The 26,114-nt window shown below is 38.5% G+C and overlaps 4 protein-coding genes across 16 annotated transcripts in view; 3 read left to right on the plus strand and 1 right to left on the minus strand.

Moving 5' to 3' along the window:
- LOC107998718 (neuronal synaptobrevin) overlaps positions 1-23,872 on the minus strand; it is a 38,887-nt gene extending 15,015 nt beyond the window's left edge. For 4 of the 8 annotated variants that reach the window (XM_062084659.1, XM_062084657.1, XM_062084662.1 and 1 more), the window contains exon 1: positions 23,494-23,872. In XM_062084659.1, coding sequence (XP_061940643.1) covers positions 23,494-23,501 — 8 coding nt within the window. In that variant the 5' untranslated portion in view covers positions 23,502-23,872. Of the gene's footprint in view, positions 1-631; positions 1,027-23,493 lie in introns of those variants that run through there. The other 4 variants (XM_062084655.1, XM_062084656.1, XM_062084658.1 and 1 more) reach the window with 4 other exon arrangements.
- LOC107998756 (synaptobrevin-1) lies at positions 2,632-3,476 on the plus strand. The gene is made up of 2 exons (XM_017058190.3): positions 2,632-2,944; positions 3,037-3,476. Exons 1-2 carry the CDS (start codon positions 2,632-2,634, stop codon positions 3,081-3,083), a joined length of 360 nt encoding a protein of 119 aa, XP_016913679.1. The 3' UTR covers positions 3,084-3,476.
- Positions 3,625-26,114, plus strand: part of LOC108000158 (chloride channel protein 2) — a 29,079-nt gene continuing 6,589 nt past the window's right edge. Inside the window, exons 1-2 of one of the 6 annotated variants that reach the window (XM_062084632.1) lie at positions 20,224-20,982; positions 21,127-21,214. In XM_062084632.1, the coding sequence (XP_061940616.1) occupies positions 20,846-20,982; positions 21,127-21,214 (225 nt within the window). In that variant the 5' untranslated portion in view covers positions 20,224-20,845. Of the gene's footprint in view, positions 5,994-17,235; positions 17,373-19,088; positions 19,211-20,223; positions 20,983-21,126; positions 21,215-25,173; positions 25,309-26,114 lie in introns of those variants that run through there. The other 5 variants (XM_062084633.1, XM_062084636.1, XM_062084637.1 and 2 more) reach the window with 5 other exon arrangements.
- Positions 6,001-17,231, plus strand: LOC107998755 (uncharacterized oxidoreductase YjmC). Its single transcript, XM_017058187.3, has 2 exons — positions 6,001-13,344; positions 13,967-17,231. Exons 1-2 carry the CDS (start codon positions 12,901-12,903, stop codon positions 14,810-14,812), a joined length of 1,290 nt encoding a protein of 429 aa, XP_016913676.2. The 5' UTR covers positions 6,001-12,900; the 3' UTR covers positions 14,813-17,231.

Genomic DNA, 26,114 nt, shown 5'->3' on the forward strand with positions numbered 1-26,114 from the left:
ATTTTACGTGAAAATTTTAATCTGCATATTTGTGTGTGTGTGTGTGTATATATATATATATATCTCGTTCAGCAAAAATAATTGTTTATTTCACGTTCTAACTTACATTCTGATTTCACGAATTCACTTGTCAAATTAATTCTTGCGTAATATACGAATGACGAAAAATGAGGTTACAGTCAAATGCAAACTCGAAATAATAAGAAATTTATAGGATAAAGATTCGTTCATTTATCAACGTCACTAAAAATTCGAGGATTTTTCAGGATAAATTCATAAATGTTCTCCATTCTTCTTTTCTTTTCAACGATTATTACCAGATTAAAAAATGACGAAAATTGTCGAGAACGAGATTTACATTTCTGTCTTGAATAATTTATCGATTCGCCTGCGTCCAATTTATCCGGCAGACTTAAACAGACTCGAGATACTAATTTATCAAAAACTAGAAGTTACACGTTTCCGTATTCTGTAGAATAGATTATAGATTCTCGTAGATTATAGATGCCTCGATATAGATTCGTTCGCAGGGAATCACCAGTTCACACGAATTTTTCTCGTCGATTTTACTCGAACAGAAATACACTTTTCGATGAACACAGGATCGTTAAAATTTCGTGGATTTACTCACATGTTGTTCGTCGGTCGCTGTTGGTTTCCTGAACTAGAGCTATCCGCTGACTTGCCAACCCCGTCAGATGACCGCGTACTTTTCACGAGCGACTGTCACCGACTAGACAGCCGCGGTATTGATAAAATTTCCAGCGACACCATCGCGCCGCCGCTTCACCGTTATCTCGATCTGCCCTCGAACCGTTTGAATCGTGTCCTCCATATTTTCAATTTTAACTGTTCAATGAATTTTCTTTTCTTCTACGAACGATCAATTTGATCGAAAATCTCGTCGAATATAATTATATGCGAAACATACGGATTAATATAATATTCTAATGAAAATTTTCGCGTTGATGATTGAAGATCGAGAGTCGATGTATCGAATACGAAAGTTCGATACGTGGCTTGGAAGAGAGAGTAATGCGCATGTACAGAAAGTTCCAGTCAATAAACGCCAGTCAGCCGCAACCCTCATGCGCAAACACACCCTGAGAGGAAGTCAGGGATGTTATCGTTGTTTTCGAGAGCCCTGACTTTTGAATTGCGAAAATAGGCCAACGACCGGCACCATTATTTTCATTATTTCGTAACTGATTAATTTATCATTGTTATTTCGTGATAGAATATGACACCGATATTAATAAAATGATTGAAAAACGAAGATTTGTTCAACTCTCGTTTGACGATTTTAGAGAATTAATCTTTCGAATAAAATTGGATATATTTTTTTTGTTTAAAAGTACATTTCCATGATTTAAGTTCATACGGTCCTGGTAACGCGATGAGAATACGCGCACGAGCATCCGTAAGATGTTTTATTTATGTCTTCGTTACGATTTTTGTCGCGAGGTGAGGATACCATTGTGAATTTTGCTTCGTAAAAATGTCATTGAAGATTGGTAAAAAAAGGAGAGAAATGGATCGTTCGTCGAGTGAGTTTATTGACTATATATTTTGTAAAATTTTAAAAGATTATTGGCAACAAAAAAATTTGATAAAAAAATAGCTTACATTTATCCATTAATTTGTAATGGAAGTTGTTCATGATTTATTTTAATAATTGAGCCAAATTTTTATTTTGTTATTATATTTTATATATTTCTATTTATATATTATTTTTCATTAAAAGTATTAAAGTTAGAAAAATCTTTTTATGTTATTTATTTATAACTAATGATATTTATTATTATTAAAATTAATCATACAGTTACAGAGTAAAATAATTTTGACGTAAAAAAAATATATATATTAAAGCTTTCAAATGTATTTATAATGCGCATAATTGTATCAAGATGGCAGCACACATGTGATTTGAATTTAAGATTTGTATCATTGCAATCTTAAAAATTACATCGTAAAAGCTGATAAAAATTAATGATTGTATGTATAATACTGATAAGTAATGAATTAAAGATTAGATTGGAAGAAGAATCTGATTGCTTGTTACATTTCTTGATAATAATTTTCATAATAAATGTGACGTCAGGTGTATCGCCATCTTTATCGTATGTCATGTACAGTTGTAAAGTGTATTCGTCATCGAAATAAAGTTGGGGATACCTGTCATTATTTTTAAACAATTTGCATCCCCATTAAATTTTTCATAAATTCTTCATTTTAGAGTAAGTTGTTGTAATTTTCTATTTTAAAACAATAGTACAAATTTGTATTTCTAATAAAATATTACGATATTATAAACAGAGTACATATTTGCTTATATTTCATTATATTATATTTAATTTAACGATACTGTTGTATTTTTATTCTATTGAATAAATATAATATTTATTAAATATTATAGCAGTATTATACACAATTGTAAATCAATGATTTTATTCGTTCAAATATTTCATAAATTTTTAGGTTATGGGTGTGTGCAGTAGTTCATACATATTGTTGCTCTATCCAAAAAAATTGTTCTTAAAAGATATTTTAAATTATTGTTAATTATAATTGATCATGTTTTCTGATACATATTTATTGTACGTGATTCTTTCGATATTCTTTTACAGAAATATGGATGGTGGTGGTAATTCTAGAGATGATATGGGTGGTCCACGAAATTCACAACCAGCTTCTACAAAAAAGTTGCAGCAAACACAAGCAACTGTTGATGAGGTTGTGGGAATAATGAAAGTAAATGTAGAAAAAGTATTGGAAAGAGATCAAAAGTTGTCAGAATTGGAAAATCGTGCTGATGCTCTGCAACAGGGAGCTACTCAATTTGAACAACAAGCAGGCAAATTGAAAAGGAAATTTTGGTGGAAGAATCTCAAAATGATGATCATCATCGGTATTATCTGCGTAATTATTTTAATCATCATCATTGGTGAGTGATATTTATAAAAAAAAAATAATACACAAACATAGGTTTATAAATTATAGATTTAAAATAGATACATATTTTAATCTTTGCAATAGCTTCAATTGTGTCAGGCTCGTCGGATTCTGACAATTCCTCTAACTGATAGCATTATACCAAATGGAATATAAATGCTCTGGATTTGTTATTTTGTGTCCTAAAATGAAAGTTAACCTCACCAGAGTAAATGTTGGGCGCACAAAGTTAGACATAATGTGATCGTTAAAAATCAAGATCCGTACGGACTTGTTTGAACGAATTACGATGAAGTAATATGAAAAAAAAAAAAGAAAAAAAAAAGAAAGATAAGAAAAAAAATATATTTTTGAGACTTAAACTTATTCAAGCGCACAATTATTAGATTAATTGCGCAGTATTAATATGGGTGGCCTTTTGTAAAACTGTGAATGGACAATACATTTCATAATGTTATCTTGTTAAAATGCTTATTGTACATTTATTAATGATATATAATATATAATATAACGTTTATACTTTTTTTCATCGGTATTCAAATAATTCAGGCTTCCATTTCGCCTCGTTCCTCTCCAAATATCAACATTCAATAGCTCCACGCACGATTTCTACATTATAGTTTTAATGTAATAGCGCCATACGATAAGAAAAGAATTCGAACTCGTCAGTGCGATCGTTCGATTCCAAAGCCGATCGTGATTACGTACCTAGAATGTTCGCGCTCATAAATATTCATGTACTGACGTTCTCTTGCGAATACCGTCATGCTTCTCAAAGTAAAGTGTCACCAAGACTATCGAATTCGGTGAAACTTGATTCGGTAGAATCATCCTTCACCGGACGCGATTCTAATTTCCATCTTGTAGAAAGTGTGCAAACTTTCCTATTCTTCCTTTTCCTTATATCTTGAAACTTTGTCGTTTACGTTCGTTTAAGTGAAACTGATAATGATCGTGTTTACACTTAAAATGCGCATGCTAAGAATACGTGTGCGCATTATTCGATTCGTTCATAATTCAAGATCGATGTTTTCGATCATTTAACTCGTCTAAACAAAATATCACGAGCGATACGAAATTAGTGCATTGACGATGACCAATTAACAAAGAAGTGAAAAATCTAGTCAAATAGCCCCGGAAGAGATAGTGCTGAAACCTTGAAAGGAGAGATGACGCGTGAGTCGATGGTCAAGGTCGGTCTGTGATTGAAGAACGATTTAACGGGACAAGAAAATAAAATAGACAGCTATAAGCATCATTTCTTTTTCCTTTTTTTTTTCTCAATCATTCAATCTTATTTACAACGTTACTTTATTTTCTAGTCAAAATTGAAAAACCAGATAGGAAACTGGTATTTTCTTATATTACGTTTATATTTTATAGAAGAATTTTATTTATTTCGAAAGAATGTTTGACAAACGAACAAGGTTCTTTCGCACGGCATCCCGAGTAATCCCAGTTAATTCGAATTACATAATTACATCTGCGAAGCATGCAAGAGAGCATGTAATTGTAAGTGTATCATACGAGTCGATATACCGGTCGAATTATCTTTAAATTAAATAGAGATTAGTAATTATATCTAGTTCCTGATATTTAACGGTAATAATTGTTTTTACGATCGTATCAATCACCAGCTATGCCGAACGAAATGGCGAAACCGCAGGTATCGAACATTATTAATGACAACGCGAAATCAAAGTCACGTGTCGAATAGTGTCAATCGACGAGGCAGGATTCTGATTTTTCCTGTAAACCGAGACAGAAATCTCTGCCGCTTCATTCATATACCTATCAGTCGGCTGACGACCGTCCAACCGGACAGTCGCTTGTGAAGCGCGTCTCGTGTCACCGATATCGTAGGTCAAACGACCCTTAAAATCATCTCCATCAATGAGAATTATCTCGAACATTTACCTCTCGGCACTCGTCCAATAAATATCGAGTCAAGGAATCGTGGAACGAGTGAAAGTTTTAAAAAAAATCAGAAGATCTTTTATCCTGAGTTATATCATCGAAAGATTAATTATTAAGGATTTGTTGTTTCTATATATATATTTGTTATATTTTTTTCATTTTTTCTTGAATTTTATCGATCGATCAATTTTTGGAATCGTAAAAAAAAAGTTATAGATGTAACGATTTCAGGCAGAAAGTTTGCCTCGCGGAAATCCGTATCGCGTGTTCGAAATTGGCATGAAGTATATATTATAGAATTTTCGTAGCGTGGTGTGGTGGGGCTGGTTGTTTTTCTTTCTGTTTGGTAGTTCGACACCCGGTCTCGGCACGCGTTTCAGAACGGGTAGTAGTGGGTATCATTAGAAATCGCGTTACCAATAAATGTTATATCGTTGTGAGAAATATTCATTCTCGAGACGCGATATCAACATCGATCATTGTAATGTTCGCGATCGAAACGTAGATCGAATATTTCTGTTTTTCGTCGAACGATAGACGTGTGACGAAACTGATAATTGTCCATTAGTTTTTCGAATGACGAAACGCGATTTCGCTGATGCGTCTACATTATAAACCCACGCGTAACTGACTTATCTGTACTTTATGAATATTGAGAAACGAACGAAACGGTCAGTCGGTATCGTGTTTTGGTACTGGTGTTCATGTGTGAAAAGATCGTCGAGCTCGCGAGAGGCACACTGTCGAGTAGTGATCGATTCCCGACTAAAAGAGATCGAGGATCATTCTTCGAGAAAAAGGCGATAAATGTATCCAAAGCGGGGATCGTGGTCGATAAGTTACCGAGGCAAGAGAGGAAGAGGAAGAAACGACCAATAACCATTAGTGAAATTTCGATCTAGCTCGACCTAACCTCTTTCTTTCTCCTCGTCTCGTTTTTTTTTTCTCCTTCTGCCTCTATCCTGTCTCCTTTCGTCGATCTGCCCATTTCTCGACCTTCGCCACGTTGCTTTAGTTTTCGTATTCAGTGTTGTGCACGATTTTCGATCAATTGAAGATTCAACATGGCATCGTCAATCATCGAGGGAAGTGACGAGTATGGTTTGGGATATCAAAACACGTTGGTAAGTTCATTTTATTAAATACATAACGTTTATCGTTTTATTTCTCAAACTTTCCTTCATTTACAATTTTGTTTCTCTTAATTTTTTGATGACTAGTTCTTATATATTTTTCAAGAGAAAACACGATAAATCAATCGTCTATTCGAACGATCAATCGAGAAGATAAATTATTATCGTTACAAGTTGAATCACAATAACAAGGGCTAGACGAGGCATAAAGAACGAGGCAAAAGCGACGCCAAGCAAGGGTTGCGAACCAATTTTCATGTTTATTCTTGGCCACGATGCGCCGCTAGCCATGAATAGTTCGGTTGGGAACGCGATTAGTGTCTGGGACAGATACACCACGTGCTTTTTTACTTTCTCGTGTGCATTTTGAATACTGTGCCCACGCATTCTTGCACCAATCCACACTCAGCTGATTGTCAGCTGATCACCACCTGAACGATCAGCTTTCGCTAATTTATTGAATCGCGACAGCATGTATATATACGTATGTTTACATATCGTGCTACGATAGAGTCGTATTAAATAAAATCGGTGTTCGCAGTTTGAGGTAAGCGTTGGAAAGCGTTTACAGGTGCTTTTCCATCGAATTTTAGGTTATCTCTTATCAGCAGATTCGCGTGTTTGTTCTGGTTTCGCGGGATTCCTAGCCTCGATGTTTATTATCTAGCTTTGCGAGCTATTGGATTATTACACGAATTGCATCACCAGGTATAGTTCGTAACACGAAGGAAAGAATTCGTAACACAGGAAACATCACGAAAAAAAAAATACACTGATATAACAATTAAATCGTTTTTCGTGTTATAGCGAATTTTGTTTGTACGAAGAACCCGTGAGAATGTCTGCGTGACCTAATATCTCTTATCGGAAGTACGTAGATCGAGTGGAAGCAGTTTCAATTGACTGCCGTCCACTTAATCAACGAGTAAATAACAATATAAATTAATAATATTTAAAATTAAACTACGTTCAGATATAGATCTGTTTACAACAAAAGGCGTCGTTGTTTATATAATTTAAAAATTCAATTCAGATCATCCGTTAAATCAATATGTTCCTAATAATCGAGCGATAAATCATCGCTCTTATTCGATATAATAAAAAAATCACGCTATTTTCTCATGATTTTGAAGTTTATCCAACACTGAAATACGTGGCCCGTGTAAGCGATATCGTCCTTTTCTTTTTTACTCTTATGCGTGATTTTGCAATGTAATCGTCTGTCTAGTCTGCCAACTTCGTCGCGAATTTTCAGACCTTGTATTATAGCAAGCGCGAAGACAATGCGTCCTCGAATGGTCGCGTCACTTTCGAAACAACCTGTGCAAAATACCGGGGCAGATTGCCATTTCTCGATATCTCTTCTCGTCTCGTTGTCTCGCCATTCGCGAAAAGAGAAGTTGCGAACAAGACGAAACACAGCAACGATCGCCATTATATAAATCCATTTTTGGTGAAACAAATCGGATGGAACGGAATATTTTCCATCCTTACGTTCGTTATTCCATATAATAAAGTATCTCCCCCGATGAAATGCCGAACATCAGTCCATTTTTTTGCTCCTTTCTAATGATATCGATTCATAGAATCGGCGTTTTAATATTTATCGCGAGGAACAGAGTGGACTACCGTTCACGATACTGCTATCCGCCGAAGGGCCGAATAAAAAGTCATTTCTCCGTAACAGTTATTGGCAGACGGACAAGAGAAACAAAAACTGGTAAATTACATCCTCCTGGTTGGAGGAGCTCTCTCGGAGTATCTTCTTCTTTTTTCCTTTCCCCCCTCTCTGTTCCATAGGTATGCAACTAGGTAGAAAATTTCTTGCTCGACCCGTGATCGTAGAAATTGATCTTTCTCCAACTCATTGATTACCATTTCTGCGTTCCATTTATATTTTACTTCGAATCTGTTTACGATCACATTCGGATTAATCGGGTAATTGGATTATTTAATAATTTATTTTCTTCTATTTTATTCGCTCTACGTTCAACGTACTTCGGTTCATTGATAGTTTATTACGATGTAGTAAACCCATTCATCATGAATCAACTACTCGATCAATTGACTTTAATCCCTGTACTGGTTCGTTTAATACTCGACGAGTATTCCTACCGCATCTTATACCGTTCAATCAAGAATTCTTTGTCCCCTTTACGATTTGATTTCTTTCTAATATTTTCTCGACTCGAAACATTAGTCGTTTTAATATAAACGTTTTAATTGATTCAAGTGTTTCCTGGTTTGTTTCCAACTCAAACAAGGATTGCACTAACGACATTGTCATTCTATTAACGTCGATTAACATTCCGTTCGAAATTCCGCAAAATGATTTCTCCTTCTTCTTTTTTTCTTTTCTTTTCTTTTCTTTTTTTTTTTTCATCTATTCAGTAGCGTCTTTTCTTCTGACACAAACTTTAAAACAAACGCAATATTCATCTTTTTTTTTTCAAGGCAATCAAGCTCATTAAAAAAAACGCAAACTGATCAAATATGTATGATGTAATCTCAAGCACACGCTTTTTTAATTGTCGATAATTTCGATTTGTTAGTGCGAAGCGATATCGAATCGAGATTATGAAATACGATTTACCTTATTGATAGGTTTTGGACTGATAAAAAAAAAAAAAAGAAAAAAAGAAAAAGAAAGGAAAAAAATAGAATAATCACCGTAATAATACCGGTAATTATTACAATCGTTAAAATCTATATATTATAGTTCGTTTGTTCGATTTTATTTTTTAATATTTCCAGGATTATATTTCGTTCTTTGTATTCACGATTTAGATATTGTACAGGAGTGTTTAAGATTCTTCCATATTCTATGAAATTATATCCGCTTTATAAATATTTCGAGCTAATCGATATATCTTTTCCCTCGAATACGATTACGAGTCTCTTCTCGTCTCGAGAGAAGCTTGTTTAAATTCATTTTTCATTCAATAGCAAAAGACGTAAGGGATATTAATAACTTAACCTAACATTTCTAAACAAATTGTGGCTATTATTCAAATAGATATGACAACTTATGCGTTAAGATAATCATAAACAACGATAATTGGTAAGATTGATACAAGACAAACAGTTTCTGTAGCATGATCTTTTGACACGAGTAATATATCAAGAACCGTATCATTTTTCTTTTCTTCTTTTTCATTCTTTCATTTTATTTTTAACTCTCGATAAATTTCGATTTCGATGCCCGAGAGAAGATGGGAAATTCGATTTTACGCGGTAAAAATTGGAAAAATTGTAATCGAAAACCGGAAAAACTTGCACCATCGAGAGATCGAGTTATTATCGTAATTAGTTGATTCTTAATTGCATCGAAAGATGAGATCTATTTATTGAGTCACGCTTATCCCCACTTCTTAGCCATCTGCTAATACATTTATCCATTGTAAATCAATCTTATATCGCGTTAAACATTCCAGGCACGAGCCGCCAACTCTGCGAAAATATCGATAAAATTCCAACAATAAAAAAAATAGTACGTGATCGATCTAATCGCGTATCATCCGCGTTCAAAAATATATCATTAAATTTATCATTTATATCTGTTCACAGTACATCGATTCGGCAAATCTCGATCTAGAAATTTGGACTTTCTCATCAATCTTATCTTTATCAATAGAGCTAATTTTTCCTGGTTTAAAGAGACACGTTAAAAAGAAAATGCGAATTAATTCGTTTAATCACATAATGATATACATAATGATATGCATAAAATTTTATTATTTATGCTAAGACGGTATTTGAGCCAAGGTCGGTGGTTTAACAGGTTTTCAAGATGCATTAGAGTGGGAAATTTACACGAACGAAAGTTTACGAGTCTAATTATCGGCGTGATTAGTTTCTATCATCTAAGACGTCCTTGATGAAATATCGAAGTTGATAACGGTCCTCATCGTATCAAAGTTTCTCGATGATAATTCCCCTCTAACCGCGATATTTTTGCATTCGTTATTATTTTAACCTCCATCAACTTGTCAATTCTCGATGGCAAGAATTTTTACCATTCTTTTTCCTTTTTTTCTTTTTTTTTCTCTCTCTCTTTTTTTTTTTTTTTTTTTTTTTTTGCGTTCGTCGATACGAATCGAATGGAAAATGATCGGTATAATTTTTAGCCTATTATGCCAACCTAATTTACGAGCGATAAGGTACAACCACTTTGTTGTTACGTATACTCGATTGTATATAAACGTAAGTTTATATATAACGACCTCGCATATATAACTGGAACGCAAATATTGACGGTTGACTATAGCGATGCGCAGGTGATATCAGCCAACGATGAACTTAGCCTTCCAATTTACCTATACGCTTTTCTATTTCGATATCTATCCTCTTAACTCCCCTCCTCCCTCCCCCCTAACGTTCAACACGTCAAAATTCATCGATCTCTCTCTTTTCCATATCTGGTTCACATCCATTTATCTCCGTGAATCTTCTTGTTGCGAAAAAATTGGGAAAAAAGTTCCAAAATTCGGGAGCACAATGCAATTTTTCATCGACTCTTCCTCCACTCCACGCGTAAGGCTCTCGTTTTTCAGGAAGCGAAACGATAGCTCGGTGAACGTCATGCAACACCGAGGCATCGTTTTCCCTGTGGCACGCGATCCATTCCACCTTTCTTTCTCCTTTTCCACGGTTGGACGCGGCTTGGACGAGGAAAGGAATCCCCGATGCAAAAGTGTCTTGCATCGTGTTCGAATTACGCGAACGTGGCGGAACACGCCGAATATTCGAACACGCGGGATTGCGTAAGTGTCGTAAGTAGAATGCGACGCGGAAACGGAGGGGTCGATTATCGATTTTTCTGCGGCTCGATCAGCCAGCCGGTTTGCCTTGCAGCTTGTCCGCTACGCATGCTATATACGAGGCATGCGTAACTTTTATTCGCGATGTTGGCCGCGCATCTGTGAAATTATTCTCTCTTTACGACCCCTTCGCACGTGGAATCGTCCACATTCCTTCCTTCTCGATGCTTGGTCCCGTTAGTATTATAGTTTCGTTCGACGTCCTGAGCGTAATTGTTTTTTAAACCGCTCGATAAATAGGCTTTGCGTTGCGCGTCATGGATCGGATAAGAATGATAAGAACGAGCGATAAACGATAAGATTTAGAGATATGAGAGTCCCTCGATCATAGGTGTGCATTAATCGTGGTTTGTTCGTTCGAGGTTTGGCTAAGGATTCTGTGGAATCCTGATCGATAGTTGTTTGCGACTCGAGAATAGAATTCTTCTTTTAACGCGTAAAGACAATATTGGAATTATCCTTTTGTTTGGAATTCGATAAGGGATTCCATTGAGAATTCCGATTGAGAATTGTTTGCGTTCCTAGGAGAATTCTTCTTTTGTTTGTTAATAATGTAAAAACAATATTATTTTTATTCCTCCGTTTGGGATTCGAATAGGGGATTCTGTAAAATTCTCGTTGAGATATTCGGTTGTGGTTCAAATATTAGATAGAGTTCTTCTTTAATTATGTAAAAACATTGTTGTTTGCGTTAGATATAAAGATGATTCGATTTGTATGATTCAAGGGTGGATGATTATACTATGACGAGAGAAATATTCTAAGAAATATTTACTTTGGAAAATAATATTTGAATAGATAATGCATAATAAGAATTTCTAACTTAAAAGTTTTTCATAAAGTGATTTTAAAATACGTGATTACGTTATCGTAGATAGAGCTTGTTTTGTCAATGCAAAAATAGATAGTACTTTCTTTTTAAAATTTAACTTATATGGAATAATGTAATCGGCAAAGATAATTAATGAAATGTATTATGATATTTTCGTATATTTTTTTATATTTATACAATTACATGATTTAGTTCAAATTAAACTTTAAATATTAATAAGATAAATTTCAAATTGATTTTAATTGATCAATATTCAATTTTCAATTTAACATTTGAAATAATCAATAAGAAAAATCAATAAATAAATAAATAAAAATGGAACAAAAAAAAATTTAAATATTAATTCAACTTGTAAAAAATTCGGTGGATAATTCGCGAAACTTTAGGAAAAGATTTATTTTAGCAATATTTTTGACGTGGAAAAAAAAATGTAGAAAATTGTAATAATTAACGATTAGTAAATGTTTCTATGTTTAAACGTTCCCGCTTGATGACGTCAGCCAGTCTAGCCAATATAATAAAGACTGGTGACGCAAACATTCGACTCTCAAAGCTGTAGCGTAACGATAATTGTTTGGATAGATGAAAGTTACGTAGCGCGATCCATAAATTATGAGATCGTCGCACATGTGTACGCGCGAAACTTTGATGACATGATGATCGAGAAACGAGTTTACGATCTAGCTTGAAAAGTTTCGAGAAGAATTTTCATTTTTGATCGATGGATATAGAATGGATATATATATACATATGGGATGGATGATAAACAATCGAAGGATTCTTTTCCAACAGCGTAGCAACGAAACGAGGAAATGGACGAGCGAGAGGAGTAGTCTTGACCAGAAATTTTTCTCGAAGCGGCAAATTCAAACGATCGGCGCGCAACACGAACGATACAACGTAAAGTTCACGCGATTAGCAATCAAAAGAGAGATATAATTTGGAAGAGAAGATATAGGTTAAAATAAAAGCGAATTACGTTTAAATCAATCTCGAGGATCGTCAATTTTCTTAATAACATGATTCTATTAAAGTCACTCGTGATAAGAGGTGGTAATTTATACTTATAAAATTAACATTTTTTCCTGCTGCTGATCAGTTGAGTATATCGAATACGTGCAGTAATTAATAACGATTCAGCCTATCTTGTCGATCAAATATTTAAGCGCTACGCTAGCTACTCGAAGAGAGAATTGAATTAATCGATAAAGTCGTTCGATAAGGAAGAAATAAGAAAAAGAAAAAGATGTGGAAACTGAACAGAAATCTTTCAAGTATCTTAAAAAATCGTGTGCCCAAGTTGAAGAGATTCGATTGGACGAGTAAAATGACGTCGTCGTCGTCGTCGTCGTCGTCGTCATCGTCGACGTCGTCGACATCGTCCACATCGTCGTCATCGTCCACATCATCGACATCGTCCACATCATCGTCATCGTCATCCTCCTCATCGTCGACGTTTAATTCTAACATGGTGGTACCTAAGAACGAGGTGATCAGATTTATCTCCGATTGTTTATGCAAGGTTGGAACAACCCCCGAGGATGGGTATATCGTTGGCCATCACTTAATGACTTCCGACTATTGTGGCCATTTCAGTCATGGAATGAACAGAATGCAAGCTTACGTGTTGAGTATCAAAAATGGGATAACCGACCCTTCCGCGAAACCGAGGGTCGTTAGTGATTTTCAGGTACGAAATAAGTAACCTAATTTCCTAATTGATGGGGTTGTGGACGATCGATTCTTGATTTCTTTCCATCTAATTATCGTAATCTTCATCGGGCGAAATTGAAACTCGTGACGCTGTTTAATTGTTCGTTTAGTCGTTTGGTTAAAAACCGGTTAAAATTTATGTATGCAATTTATGCAAATTTTAACAATAATTTCCAGATGTTTCGAGATATTTCGGAGAAGAAGATTTATTCGATTCATCTTCTTCGCGATTCGTAAAAATTATATCTGCGTCATTTTTTTTTTTCTTAAAAAAGAATTGACGCAGTTTGCAATCGAACAGTCATAACATAATCGTAGTACATAATCTCGTTGTTGGAAAGTGTTACAACTCGTGCAACGATTTGAAAATCCGATTTTTCCTCTACTGTCGTCTGAGTGGAATTTCAACGGAATTTCTCGCGTTAAGATGTAACGGAAAGCGCATTATCGCCATTATCCAAGAAACGAATTAAAAGTTAAAAAGTCGAATTCCATTGAAACGACACCAGACGAGTGTGTGTAACGTGACTCGTCTCGTTTTCCTTCCTCTCTTCCTCAAAAGGAAAAAAAAATGAGCAACGGTGGAAATCTATTTGCAGGCGGTAGCTTTAATCGACGGGAACAACGGATTGGGGCACACGATCGGTAAATATTGCATGGAGCTCGCGATAGACAAGGCAAAGAAGTACGGCATCTCAATGATCACGGTTCGTGGCTCGAATCATTATGGGATATGCGGTTATTACACCCAAATGGCGATCGAAAAAGACTTGATAGGCTTCACCTGCTCGAACACTAGTCCATTGATGGCCCCGACGCGAAGCAGGATCTCGGGATTGGGGACGAATCCGTTATCTCTGGGGATGGGTGCGTCGGGGGGCGACAAGTTCCTGTTGGACATGGCCACGACAGCCGTGGCGTTTGGAAAAATCGAGCTGGCCATGAGAAAGAACGAATCGATTCTCAGGGGTTGGGCGCTCGGGACGGATGGGAAAATTACGACGAACGCTCAAGACGCGTTCAATGCCGGCCGTTTGATGCCACTCGGAGGTGTGGAAGAGAATTCGAGCTACAAAGGGTATGGATTGGCTTTGATGGTCGAGGTGCTTTGTGGAATTCTGTCCGGTAGCGATTTCGGGCCTAACATCAGGCAATGGAAGGACAGGGCGAAAATTGCCAATCTTGGCCACTGTTTCATAGCTATAAATCCCGACGCTTTTACAACTGGATCGAAGGATAGGTTGGCCAAACTGTTGACGCAATTGAGAAACTTGCCTCCCACCGAGAACAAATCTGTCTTGATACCCGGGGACCCGGAAAGAAATGCCATGAAACGCGTCGACAGGGAGGGTGGGATTTCGTATCACCCTAATCAATTGAAATTATCCAGAGATTTCGCGGAAAAAATGGGTGTTAAACCTATGCAACTTGTTCCGAAAAAATAAATAAAGTAGGAAACTATCTTAGTATTAGAACCTGATACTTCTTAACCTATCTATCATTTATGAATTTCAACATGTTTATTTATTATTATTATTACTATTACTATTCTTATTCTTATTCTTATTATTATTATTATTTGCAAAATATGATTTAATAGTTTTATAATTTTAAGATCTATCATTATATTTATTCACACACGAGGATACGACTCTTATGATATCATGATATTATAATATTTTAAAGATATTTTGTAACAAATTGATTGTGATATTTTATTATAATTGATTAAGATATTTTATGATAATTTTCAATTAAACGTAACAATATACATAATATATTTTCAATTGCACATTGTCTATTGCCTCTGTTATATAATTATTCGTTCTAAAACATCGGTTAATAACATATTTTATTTTCGCATAATGTTTACACAGTGAATTGAGCTTGCGTGTCGATTTAATGGAAATATGCTCGCGATGATATAACCAGTGTTGCGGTCTGATCGTTGGTCGATGATCATCATTCATCATCATCATCGTCGTCGTCGTCGTTATCATTGTCATCATCATCATCATCATCATCATAACGACCTTGGACTTGATCGCGATACCTCGATTTCATTTGTTACCGATCGGTAATATCGCACGATTATCAACGCCAGATTCATCGGTGGAGAAGAAACGAGACGATTTGATGTAATCGAGGATACGACGGGATAAAGCGATCCTCTCCTATCTTTAGGATTATATCGTCTGATCGTAAATATAAAATACGAAGCTACAATGGAGATACATTGGTTGAGAATCGCATAATATAAATGGATATAATGTAAACTCGAAGAAATTCGATCTTTTATCAGTTTTAACGATACTTCGTTACTGCACTAAGTAAAATCTCGTGATATATTGCCGTGCGATTAATTCGCAAGGACGCGTTTGATATCGCGAAGATTAGTCTCCTTGTTTTTTTTTTTCATTCCCGTAGATGATTAAATTTGATATATCTATTTTTTTCTTTAAAGTTTTTCCGTAATCTCTATTTAACTTAATTACTTTTTTATCTCCTTTTTCTCTCTCTCTCTCTTTTTTTTCCGTCTGAACTGGAAACGATCAACAGTAATTTTTCTACGCAGTAATTATTTCCATCGAAAGTAAATAAAAGTTAATGGTAATATCAGAAGTGGTCGATTCTTTCTGGCTGGGAGCGCGGTAAACAGGGTTATCGGGGAAGACTCGCAGACTTAAAGTCTGCCTCGATTCCTTCGTTATCGTTGCTGTTTTTTATTCGGAAAAGGGGAACGCACGAACGTAATTGATTCCTTCGAGATAATTTCTAGGAAAAAGAAAAAAAAAGAAAAAAATTCTTCTTGGCAGTAACGCGGATGAAAACAGAGCCATTCTTTTGATGATTGGATCGATTCTCTTCGTCCGTTTTCATCGTAAAAAGAAAGAAAAAAAAAAGATTTGATCGCCGATCGCAATACTTTTAGATGGATAAACTAGAAAATAGATTAAAACAGACCTCGACTGAGAGATAATCGTCGAAATTTGTATTCCGTCTCGCCGATCGTTCGTTCATGGCGCACCGTGTTCGCCTTTTGCATAGAAATGTCGAATAGAAATTTCATCATTCCGCGTATAATATAAACTGCAACTCTCTATTTATTTCGCTGTCCCCACACGTATCACGGATCGGTATCATTGGTGAAAAAAAAAAAAAAAAAAAGGAAAGATCAACGGATAAACAGGGAGTATCGAGCTCGAGGATACGCCATTACATATTTTGCAATCGATACGGGAATAGAAAATAAACGAAAAGAGAACGAGAGAGTGTTTTCGCGGAGTACATCGCGACAGATGAGCGTCGCGAAGGGTTCAAAAGTTATCGAAACGCTTTGTTTATTGCCACGTTATCGAGCAGGTCGCAAAAGCGTGCTCCTCCGGCTATCTTACTTTTCTCTCTCTCTCTCTCTCTCTTATTTTCTAACGATAACACGCGCGAAGGGTTTTTCCCCCCGCCTCACTCCTCCTAGCAAACAGCGGGGAAAAAACACGGTTCACGATTGTGAACACGGAGTGACACAGGAGAGAAAATAACGCGATAAGAAGAATATAATAAATCTGGTACTGGCGATGATTCACATTATATTTCCAAGATACGCGAATATATTATTACGAGCCGATTAATCTCTCTCATTGTCCTAGAAATATTTAATTAGACGTTATCTCGGTTGGATCAGGTCTTTATCTTGCGTCTTCTATCGCGCGATTCGATCAGGTTACACCGCACCACTTCGTCCTAGACCTTATTTACAACGCACGCAACTGTTACACAATTGTTCGATCTTTCTCCTTCCTCCTTCGAAAGAAGCGAAGTGGAATCTGAGAAAATTTGACCCGCGTTGGAATCGATGGTTGGAAAGAGGAAGGAAGGAAGGAAGGAAAGAAGGAAGGAGGGGAGAAGGAGATTCGAGGAAGAAGGGCTGAACAGGAAGAAACGATTGGGCGGACGATCTTGTCGAAAATGCGATCGTATGCACTGTTGACGCATCATCACGAGAAGGTAATTTCGTTGCTCGGCCATGTGACTGGCATTAACTAATTCAGCGCTCTAATATGCCGGCATGGGGTCGTGAACCCATGGGACATCCGTGGTGGCACTCGTCCACCGCTCTTTTAATTCACGATGGATCTCGAGTAATTCTTCCGCGGATCTATCGTGGATTCGTTCAATTTTCGGTTTATTTGTATTTTTTTTTTTCTTTCTTTTTTTTTTTCTTTTTTTTTATCGTCTATTTAAAAGGTAATAACGTTGAAACGTTCGACGTTAAAGAATACGGGAGACGGCGTTCTTCGAATATTTTTCAAAGACGAGTTTTCGCGGACGGACGAATTATCTAATTATTGACGATGAATGTTTAAAGAACGAATCAGTTTTGTTTTTTAATGCTAATGAAAAGTCGGAGAATAGAGTCGGACGGATCCACGAAGGAGGGAAACAAAAGAGGGAATTACGCGAAATAAGGATGATAATTTTCACGGAGAGGATTAAAAATGTCTTGCTGAATTACGAGCAGCAAGACGTAACAATGGACTTTGTTTGTCCTTTCCGCTATGAAAATGATCTTTTTAAGAGGCAACCGAACAATTAAAACGATTAAATTAATGTCTGTCCGACGTGCAATGTTTAATGGTGATACTCGAAATTAGTAAATATTAGAAAAAATTATTTCCCTCGCTTTTGTTTAATTATTTCATTCCCTTTTTCCTTCTTCTTCTTCTTCGATCATTATTTCGTTATGTTTATTTATGTTTCACGCTTGTTTCATTTGTTTATTTACTCGAGCCGATTGTTACGCAATACACGTTATATACCATGATATATGGTAACATAATGTGTCAACATTATCTATTCTTAGAATTTTTGCCGTTTGACGTAAGTGGTTTGTTAAGTGGCTTCGTTTGATATTCACTTCCAGCAATTTGTTATCTTTAGAATCTAGCTACCATTGTCCTATTAATCTCCCGCTTCAAAAGAAGATTCATCTACTTAAAATCTACATCTTTTCGACCTTCGTTCAATCGTCGCCTCGAAAAGATCCCGATATTTTATATATATATCTTTTTTTTTCTCAACTCGACCAAGAATTCCAGATCTTGGAAATTTTTCGCGCGCGTTCCTCTCTCGTTTTATGTTTAATCGATACGTTAGCGTCTCATATTTTTTTCTTTTCTTTTTTTTTTTTTTTTACAAAAATCTTAGGCGATCCAACGCACGATTCGATTTAACAGCGACGTGATAATTCATCTTTCATGGATGGAATATTGAAACTGTAATTTCACCGTGAACGCGACTGTTGTTCGGTATTCTTCATTTCTAAAAATAAGATATTCCGCGATTCCCCGCGTTTCTTATTCTCGAGAACTCGCGAAAACTTGCGGAGGACTTGCGTTCATAAAACGAAACGCAAACAATTATTCGATACGAATAATAATAATAAATTTAAATACGATCCCTTTTGATTTAGATCTGGATTCAGGCTACGATTCTCTCTCTCTCTCTCTCTTTTTCTGATCGACAAAAAGTGAAAAATGGTTGGGAGAGGATTAAATAGCCGTGTAGATCCACAGTTTTTCGCGGCGAGTTTAATAATTGCTACTCGATGTTGACACACTCCTTCGTCTAGACAAATTTACCGTGTCGGCAATCCTTTTCCGGTCCATTATCTGCTATCTCTTTGCTCTTCGAGGATAAACACACGAATTTACGGCTCGATGTGTTCATAACCGAGTAACGTAGCCAGGGCGATAAATACGAACAATTTTCTACCGTGCTCCGTTAATCGTCCATCATCCGTATCCGTTGAAAAATCCTTAAGCTCGACTTTTTCGCAGTGAAAGGTACGTGTTAATTTCCTTAAAAAACTCGATTATCGAAACAACCCGGTGCGAATTAATTTTAAAGAAAGAGGAAAAAGGAAGAAAGAAAGAAATAATTTCGCTCCGTATTTTCTCTCCGATTATTTACACACATATATATATATTATTTATTTATTTCTCGTAATCGAAAAATTCAATTTGCGCGCGACGAAAGCATCGGATCTCAGAAGGAGAGAAGGTGTATGTGCGTGAAGAGAGGAGAAAGAGAGAGAGAGAGAGAGAGTGATCGATCGGAGTTCGTTGGTGCCGGCATCGGATAAGACAGCCATTCATCAAATTACGTGGTAATTTTGATCAATGATAACTGGTGACTTTGAAGGCAGCTTCCTACGAGCCCTCGTCGAGGGAAGTGGCCAATTGCCGTATACGGCTACCGTACAGTCGCTACTAGAAATACCACCGACTAAGACTTTCGACTTTTTCCTCGTCCCGACGCTCGATGAAAAAAAAAATCTAGTCTCTGAATCGTCTCTAATCCCTCCTTCCTTCTCTCTCTCTCTCTCTCTCGAAACTTTCCCTTTCCTCGTGAAGCGAAAGAAAGGAAAAGAAAAAGAAAAATTCCATGATCCCTTCATGACTCGAACGTGTACGATCTGTTCTCCGCGTTCAGTTTCGTTTTTTAGAGCTCGATGGATCGTCTTTCGCGTGGATAAAAACAAGGCAGAGAGGGGGGGAAGGAAGAAAGAAAGCTCGCTTTCGAAATTTCGTGTCCGAATAAAAATCTCGCTACATTTTGAAGCATTTGGAAATATGTGGAATGGCTCGAACGAATTTCGAGGCGAGCACATAAAAATGGCGATCGCGAGTGTCCCCGTAGCAACACTCGCAGAGGTGTCCGCGGCAATAGACAGTGGCGATATATCGCGGGGGACAATCGCGAGCGACGACGTCGACAACAGTCGGAGCGAGGCTAATGAGTCTGTAAATTGGACCACCAGCTCAGGCCCTCCCATCTCAGGTCCGCTCCACGGTGCTTCTCTCTTCTCATTGTCAGTGTGACTCATTTGCTTCGTGTGCGACGGTCCGGCCTACGGATTCAATTGCTTTCAACGCGTCTTTTTCTCCCGATTTTTCCATCCTTCCCCCCGCGGAGTGTCAGTGTCAGTGTCAGTAAGCTCCACGTATCCTCGAGAAAGCATTTCTCCAGAAGGAGGGAGAAAGTTATCCGTTCGGTTCCAACTAAACGATACATCGACTGGGAAGATCCTGTGGATGGACGAAGCACGAACCACCGTTCTTTCTTTCGCGTCCTCTCGCTTCCGAGCAATATCTGTCCCATAGGAGAGGAGAGGAGAGGGATACGATGATTCCTTGGCGCGGGCGCTCTCCTTCGTGGATCGACGGGCCGGAATATTGCTGTGTTTAAAAAGTTGTGGGAACGTCACCGCGATTTCGAGGATGATCTTCGCAATTTCCATTCCGCGGTTATTATTACGTAATCCCCCAACATCGAGGAATCCCATGCTCGAAGTTGCACTTTGAGCGACAGGAATTTATAGCGACTGATAGCGATTATCGAGCCGCGACGTAGACGATAGCAAGTTCTCTCTCTCGGTCGGAATTAGCCGCCAAGTTGCCAAGTAACCGAGTCGAACAATGGCGAGTCAAGCGGCTAAGAAGGAACTCCTGGAGGAGGCCCTTCACTACCATCCGGACGGTGGCGAGGAGGAAGTGGACAGGGAATGGGAGGAATTCAGCAGGCTGATGGCGAATCGTCGAAACAGGCCGCACAGGTACACCCGACAATCCGTTTTTTCCTTCCGCCACCAACTTTCCAGTCCGCGCGAACGATATCGCGATTTCATTTAATCGCCCTGTTCTCTTTCCTCTAATTGGGATATTTTCTTTCTTTTTTTTCTCCTCCCTGCCCCGTTCAGGCCTTCGCAAGCTTTTTACCCGTGCCCTCCGCCGAACGCGGACGAGGAGCAACAGGATTTCGATCCCTTCGATTACATTAACACCATCGTAAGCAAAGTTTCCGTTTCGTTTGAATCGCATGCGTCGATTGTCATCGCATCTTGTGTGACGCAGATTCTCTTCTCGTGCATGCGTGCAAGAGGAGGAGAGAGAGAGAGAGAGAGAGGAGCTTCGCATTCGAATTCTTCCCTCGACCGTCGCTCGATCCATGGAAATTCGCCCGAAATTCTACCCGGAATCTATCGGGTATGATCGAATACAGGCAGGAAACGATACAGCCAGAACAGATGCCGTTGAACCAGGGCAGATTTATAATTAAATCGCGGTCGCGCCCAGACGAAACCCAGACGATTTAGGCGCCTGCCGATACAACGGATCGACTGCCGATACGTTCGCCATTTTCGTTCTATATCGATCGATATAATTCTCCTTGTTACGTTTCGAAATTAATCGCTTCGATAAATTCATCGATTGAGATCAAGCTCGATCGAAAAGCTATCGCTCGAATTTTTCCTTTTTTCTTTTCTTCTTTTCTTTTTTCCACGAATTCTTACGCGGGACGGTGACGCGAGGCCGACCTTTGAACGGTTGCCAAGCGGGCAGGAGAGGTAACGTATTCGAAGACGAATGCGTTCGCAATACGACGGGTCACGATCCCTGTCGGCACCTCTCCGTCCTCCTTCGATATCGAACGGACGACCAACAGCTTCTTGCCGCTGGAACCTCTGCCGCGATATCGCCGCGCGTTGCGATCCTCTCACGTGATCACAAAATATCCGACGAATTTGCCGCGCGAAACGAAACGGGTTTCGCACAAATGTCAATGAAATGTCAGACTCACGCGGCACACGTGGACTGACCTTGACACGAAATTCCGCATCGAGGGATCGGGACGATCGAGCGCAATCGAGCCGCGACAAACTTGCAGCTTCCAAGACGAACGATGCATCTTTTTCTTTTTCTCTCTCTCTCTCTCTCTCTCTCTCTCTTTTTTAGAGACACCTTAAAAGTAAAGTAATAATAATAATAATAGTAATGATAATAGAAAAGAGAAATGTTTTCGATGCTCGTCGACAGATACGTATTTACACGTTGCATCGTTACATGCTTATAAGAAAGAGTTTGCACGTACAATTTTCACGGTAGAAAATTCTTCCATAAATACGAGATCAAACGTGCTTGGACCTTAAACGTAATTCGGCGTTAGATGGTATTTGATTCACATTGTTTCAAAATTATTCTTTTCGTTCGTTTCGTTCTTTCAATTTTTTTTTTTTTCTTTTCGAATCCTAGTCCGCGGGAAATTCTGATGATTCCGCGTAAACGCGTTTCAATTGGCAACGGTATCCAACAAACGGAAAAGGGTACGCCGACCATTGCAGCGACGCCTTTCTAAACAATGCCTTTATCTGCATGAATGAACGCTTAAGGACTCGTTACGTTTATACGACACGCGTGACCAGCATGCTGATCCCCCTCACGTGACATGCAGCTTCGATTCGACACGCGTACAGACACCAGCATCCCGATACGTGTGCACGCATACACGTATATCGCGCCTCTGATATGCAGATGCACCGTTTCCGGGTGCAGCGTCTGCATCGCTATGCCGCGCTCGTTTTTTCCGCGATCTCGGCCGAAATCTTTTCTTCCTCCCCCCCGCGATTAATTTCCCTACTTTTGAATTTATCAAAATTTCGTTTTCTTCCCTTGAAGAGGATAGACAGATTGGATGGATTGGATAGATATTTCTCTTCGAGTTTTAAATAAATACGAACGAATTCGTATTTTATTTTATTATTATTTGAATTTGAATTTCACGAAGCAGATAGGATCGATTAATTTAAGTTAATTTTAAATTTTCGAGTGGGTTTTAAATTTTAAAAATCGTAATTGACGCGTTTGTAACGTCGTTCGTTGGAATATCGAGCGCGTGCTTTGGAAATGTGTCACATAGGAAATGCTAGAGCAAGCGGGGGCGTTTATCTACTTCGTCTCGGAGCGGTTACCTTCGAGAATTTTCGTTCTGGAAATTACATCAATTTCCCGACAAAGGGGAAAATTCATGCGATCAACGCGAAACAGCGGCTACAACGATCATGGAACACCGATAGAAATCTAAAAATAAGAATTAGAGTAAATTGTAATTGCGCGTCTCAAAATTAGATTCTAAAATTACACGCTCCAAGGCGGTTCAAAGATAATTTAGCAATAAACACGCACAGGTGCCATGACCCTAAAAAAAAAAAAAAAAAGAAAAAAGGTGAAAAGTGAAATCCGATTGTAAGTGTAATAATAACAATAATACGTCGTTTCAACTTCCCTACCTTTCCATCGTTCCCACCTGCTGTTTATGTCCAGAAACTATCCGTTAATCGAGTCGTAAATCGATCAATAAAAATTGGGTTAGCTGGCCGCCAGTGGAGCGTGGTCGTCGTCGACGTCGAATCCAGCCTCGCTCGGATCTCCGCTATTATATTTCAATTCGTTCTCGCCCCTATTTCACGCCCCTTTCTTCGCGCAGACCACACTCCGTCTTTATTCCTGTTCCGTGGAAGAAAGAAAGAAGAGAAAAAACCCGAGACTCTCACTCCTCCGATACATTCGAATAAAAGAATCGCTTCGAATTGAACGCCCTCCCTTCCCTCGCGCAACTCGCACACCCTTAACCCTCACTGCTCGAGCGTTGGCTCGAGCGTGCGTTATCCGACGGATCGACGATGTGCAATAACGCGTGCGTCCAAGTAGTAAACGACCACTACACGTAATCGTAGAATTCGTAGTAAACCGAATAAACTGAATTTGCCGGTTTATTTCTGTCCGGTTTTCGCGGTCCAAGAAGTTTCCAAAGCTCTCCGTGTACGATAAACACGGGTAGAGGCGTACGCGCGGAGAGTGGTATTCGGCGATTGCGAAATGCGCGTTCCTCGCGCGGGGAGATTTCGTTCGGGGAGGGAACGCAATTTCCGATCGTAATTCGCCCGGTATGAATTTCTCAATATTTGGTTCAGGCTGAGGTTTTCAGGGAACGGCCGAACGGGGTCGTTTTTCAATCGATGACAGACAATGGAGTGGATCGTCGTTGACCGATGGTGGGCACCGCTAAAAATAAGGATTTTGACTGTTGCCAAATTTCAACAAATATCGCGGCTCGAGTTTGGAAGGAAGGGAAGGGAAAACGGCGTCGTTCAGTTGTCGTTCGTCTGCAAATTCGCGTGCACCTTCTCAACCGGGGAATTGGAGTTTCGTTTCAACAACGTGTATATAAAAGTTATCGGGGAGTTGTGTTCGGGGGAGAGAGAGTATCCGACGATAGATGGTGAGCGAAGAATATTCGGGGAATGGACGGATCCGAAGGGACGTGCGCTCGAATTAAAAGGGGAAGCGCGAAACGAATCGTAGACGTCTTTTTTTGGTAATCCGTCTGCGAGTCGTTTTGACTCATCTGTTGACTCTCGGTTTAACAAATGGATCCTGGCACTCGCCAAAGTGGAAAGAAAACAATAGTAACGGATGGCGGATGACTCGCGCGAAGGTTGCAATATTAACGGCCAACTGTGAAATTTTACTAAATTCTGCAAACGACAGAATTAAATTTCTCCGAGGAAACCTTGGTCCGCGTTATTTCGATTAAACGGCTCGTGATGTAACGAACAGACCCTGACAATCGTTAAAGCGGAAAAACATTAAAAAACGTAATGGACAGTTTGCGGTAAACTCTGGTCGCCAGAAATATCTGATATTCATGTTTGCCAAGAGGCAAACTGTGAGCTGATTACGGAACGTACGGCGATAGTTGGCGACACGATTGCAACGATTTTTCGCAATTCGATGAATTAGAATCGGAAATATATTCGAGTTGGGCGGAAAGAGAGACTGGACGATCGATCGATCGATCGAGCTCGTTTCGTTCGTCGTCGGATCGAGTTGACGGAGCGTGGGAGGGGAAAAATGTGCGATAGGCCGACGGTGACCCGTAAATCTTTTCTGTACTCGAAGAATGCCTGGTCCGTGACTTAATCGGCCGATTCCGCGGGAAGAATCTCGGCTTTTCAGGACAACTTGGAAAGATCTTTCACCCAATTTTCATGCCGGCTTTCGTTCTGAACAGAGCCTATTTCGTCTGTAACGATGAGTATCTCGTAAGTGTGTAAGAATAACAAGAGATTTTTCTCCGTCCAACAGATTCGATCCAATGTTTTTCTCTCTCTCTCTTTCTCTCTCTTTCTCCATCCCCGCTTGTTTTCCACCTCTTAAATCGATATAATATAATCGATACGCCTTGTGTACTCTCGAATCGCTAATCAAAGTCATCGAACCCCCGTAGTCGCGCGTAATCTCGTGCTCGCGCCTCAAATTGTTTGCTCATTGTTGCCTAGTTTGAGACGAGATTCGCGATTCACTCGTACTGTAATCCGCGCCGCTTTCTCGTCGGATTATCTTCGTTTCGAGAGTTCGAGTCCGACTAGTCTCGCGTCACGTAGTAAGTTGTAACTTACGATTAATCGATTAATCGTTCTCCTATTCTTTTTATTTTTTTCCTTGCTTTCGACGACGTATCATTCAATTGTTTCCATTAAAATTTCGCATAATTCCGTTATCTCTGATATTTATTATCGTCTATTATCGTGTTGTCCACGTGCAACAATTATCGATATGATGAATATTTATTTTTCGTTCTTTTCACGCGTATCGATAATATCTTTTGAAAATGGTTTTTCATAGTTTTTCTGCAACTACACTCCTTTTCTTTTTCCTTTAAACGAAAAATCAGCACGAAATTTGCAATTTTATTAATTAATTTCATAAGTGGGCAGAGTAGATTTTTGCTACGATTGCATGATAATGCACGTAAAGAGCGGTGGTTTCAACGTGGTCAGATAAGTCACGAACGAGATCGATTGTCGGTTTTATCTGAACTCGTTGAAAGATGGAATGCGAAATCTTG

Source organism: Apis cerana, linkage group LG14 (genome assembly GCF_029169275.1).
Source record: "Apis cerana isolate GH-2021 linkage group LG14, AcerK_1.0, whole genome shotgun sequence".
Classification (NCBI taxonomy): Eukaryota; Metazoa; Arthropoda; class Insecta; order Hymenoptera; family Apidae; genus Apis; species Apis cerana.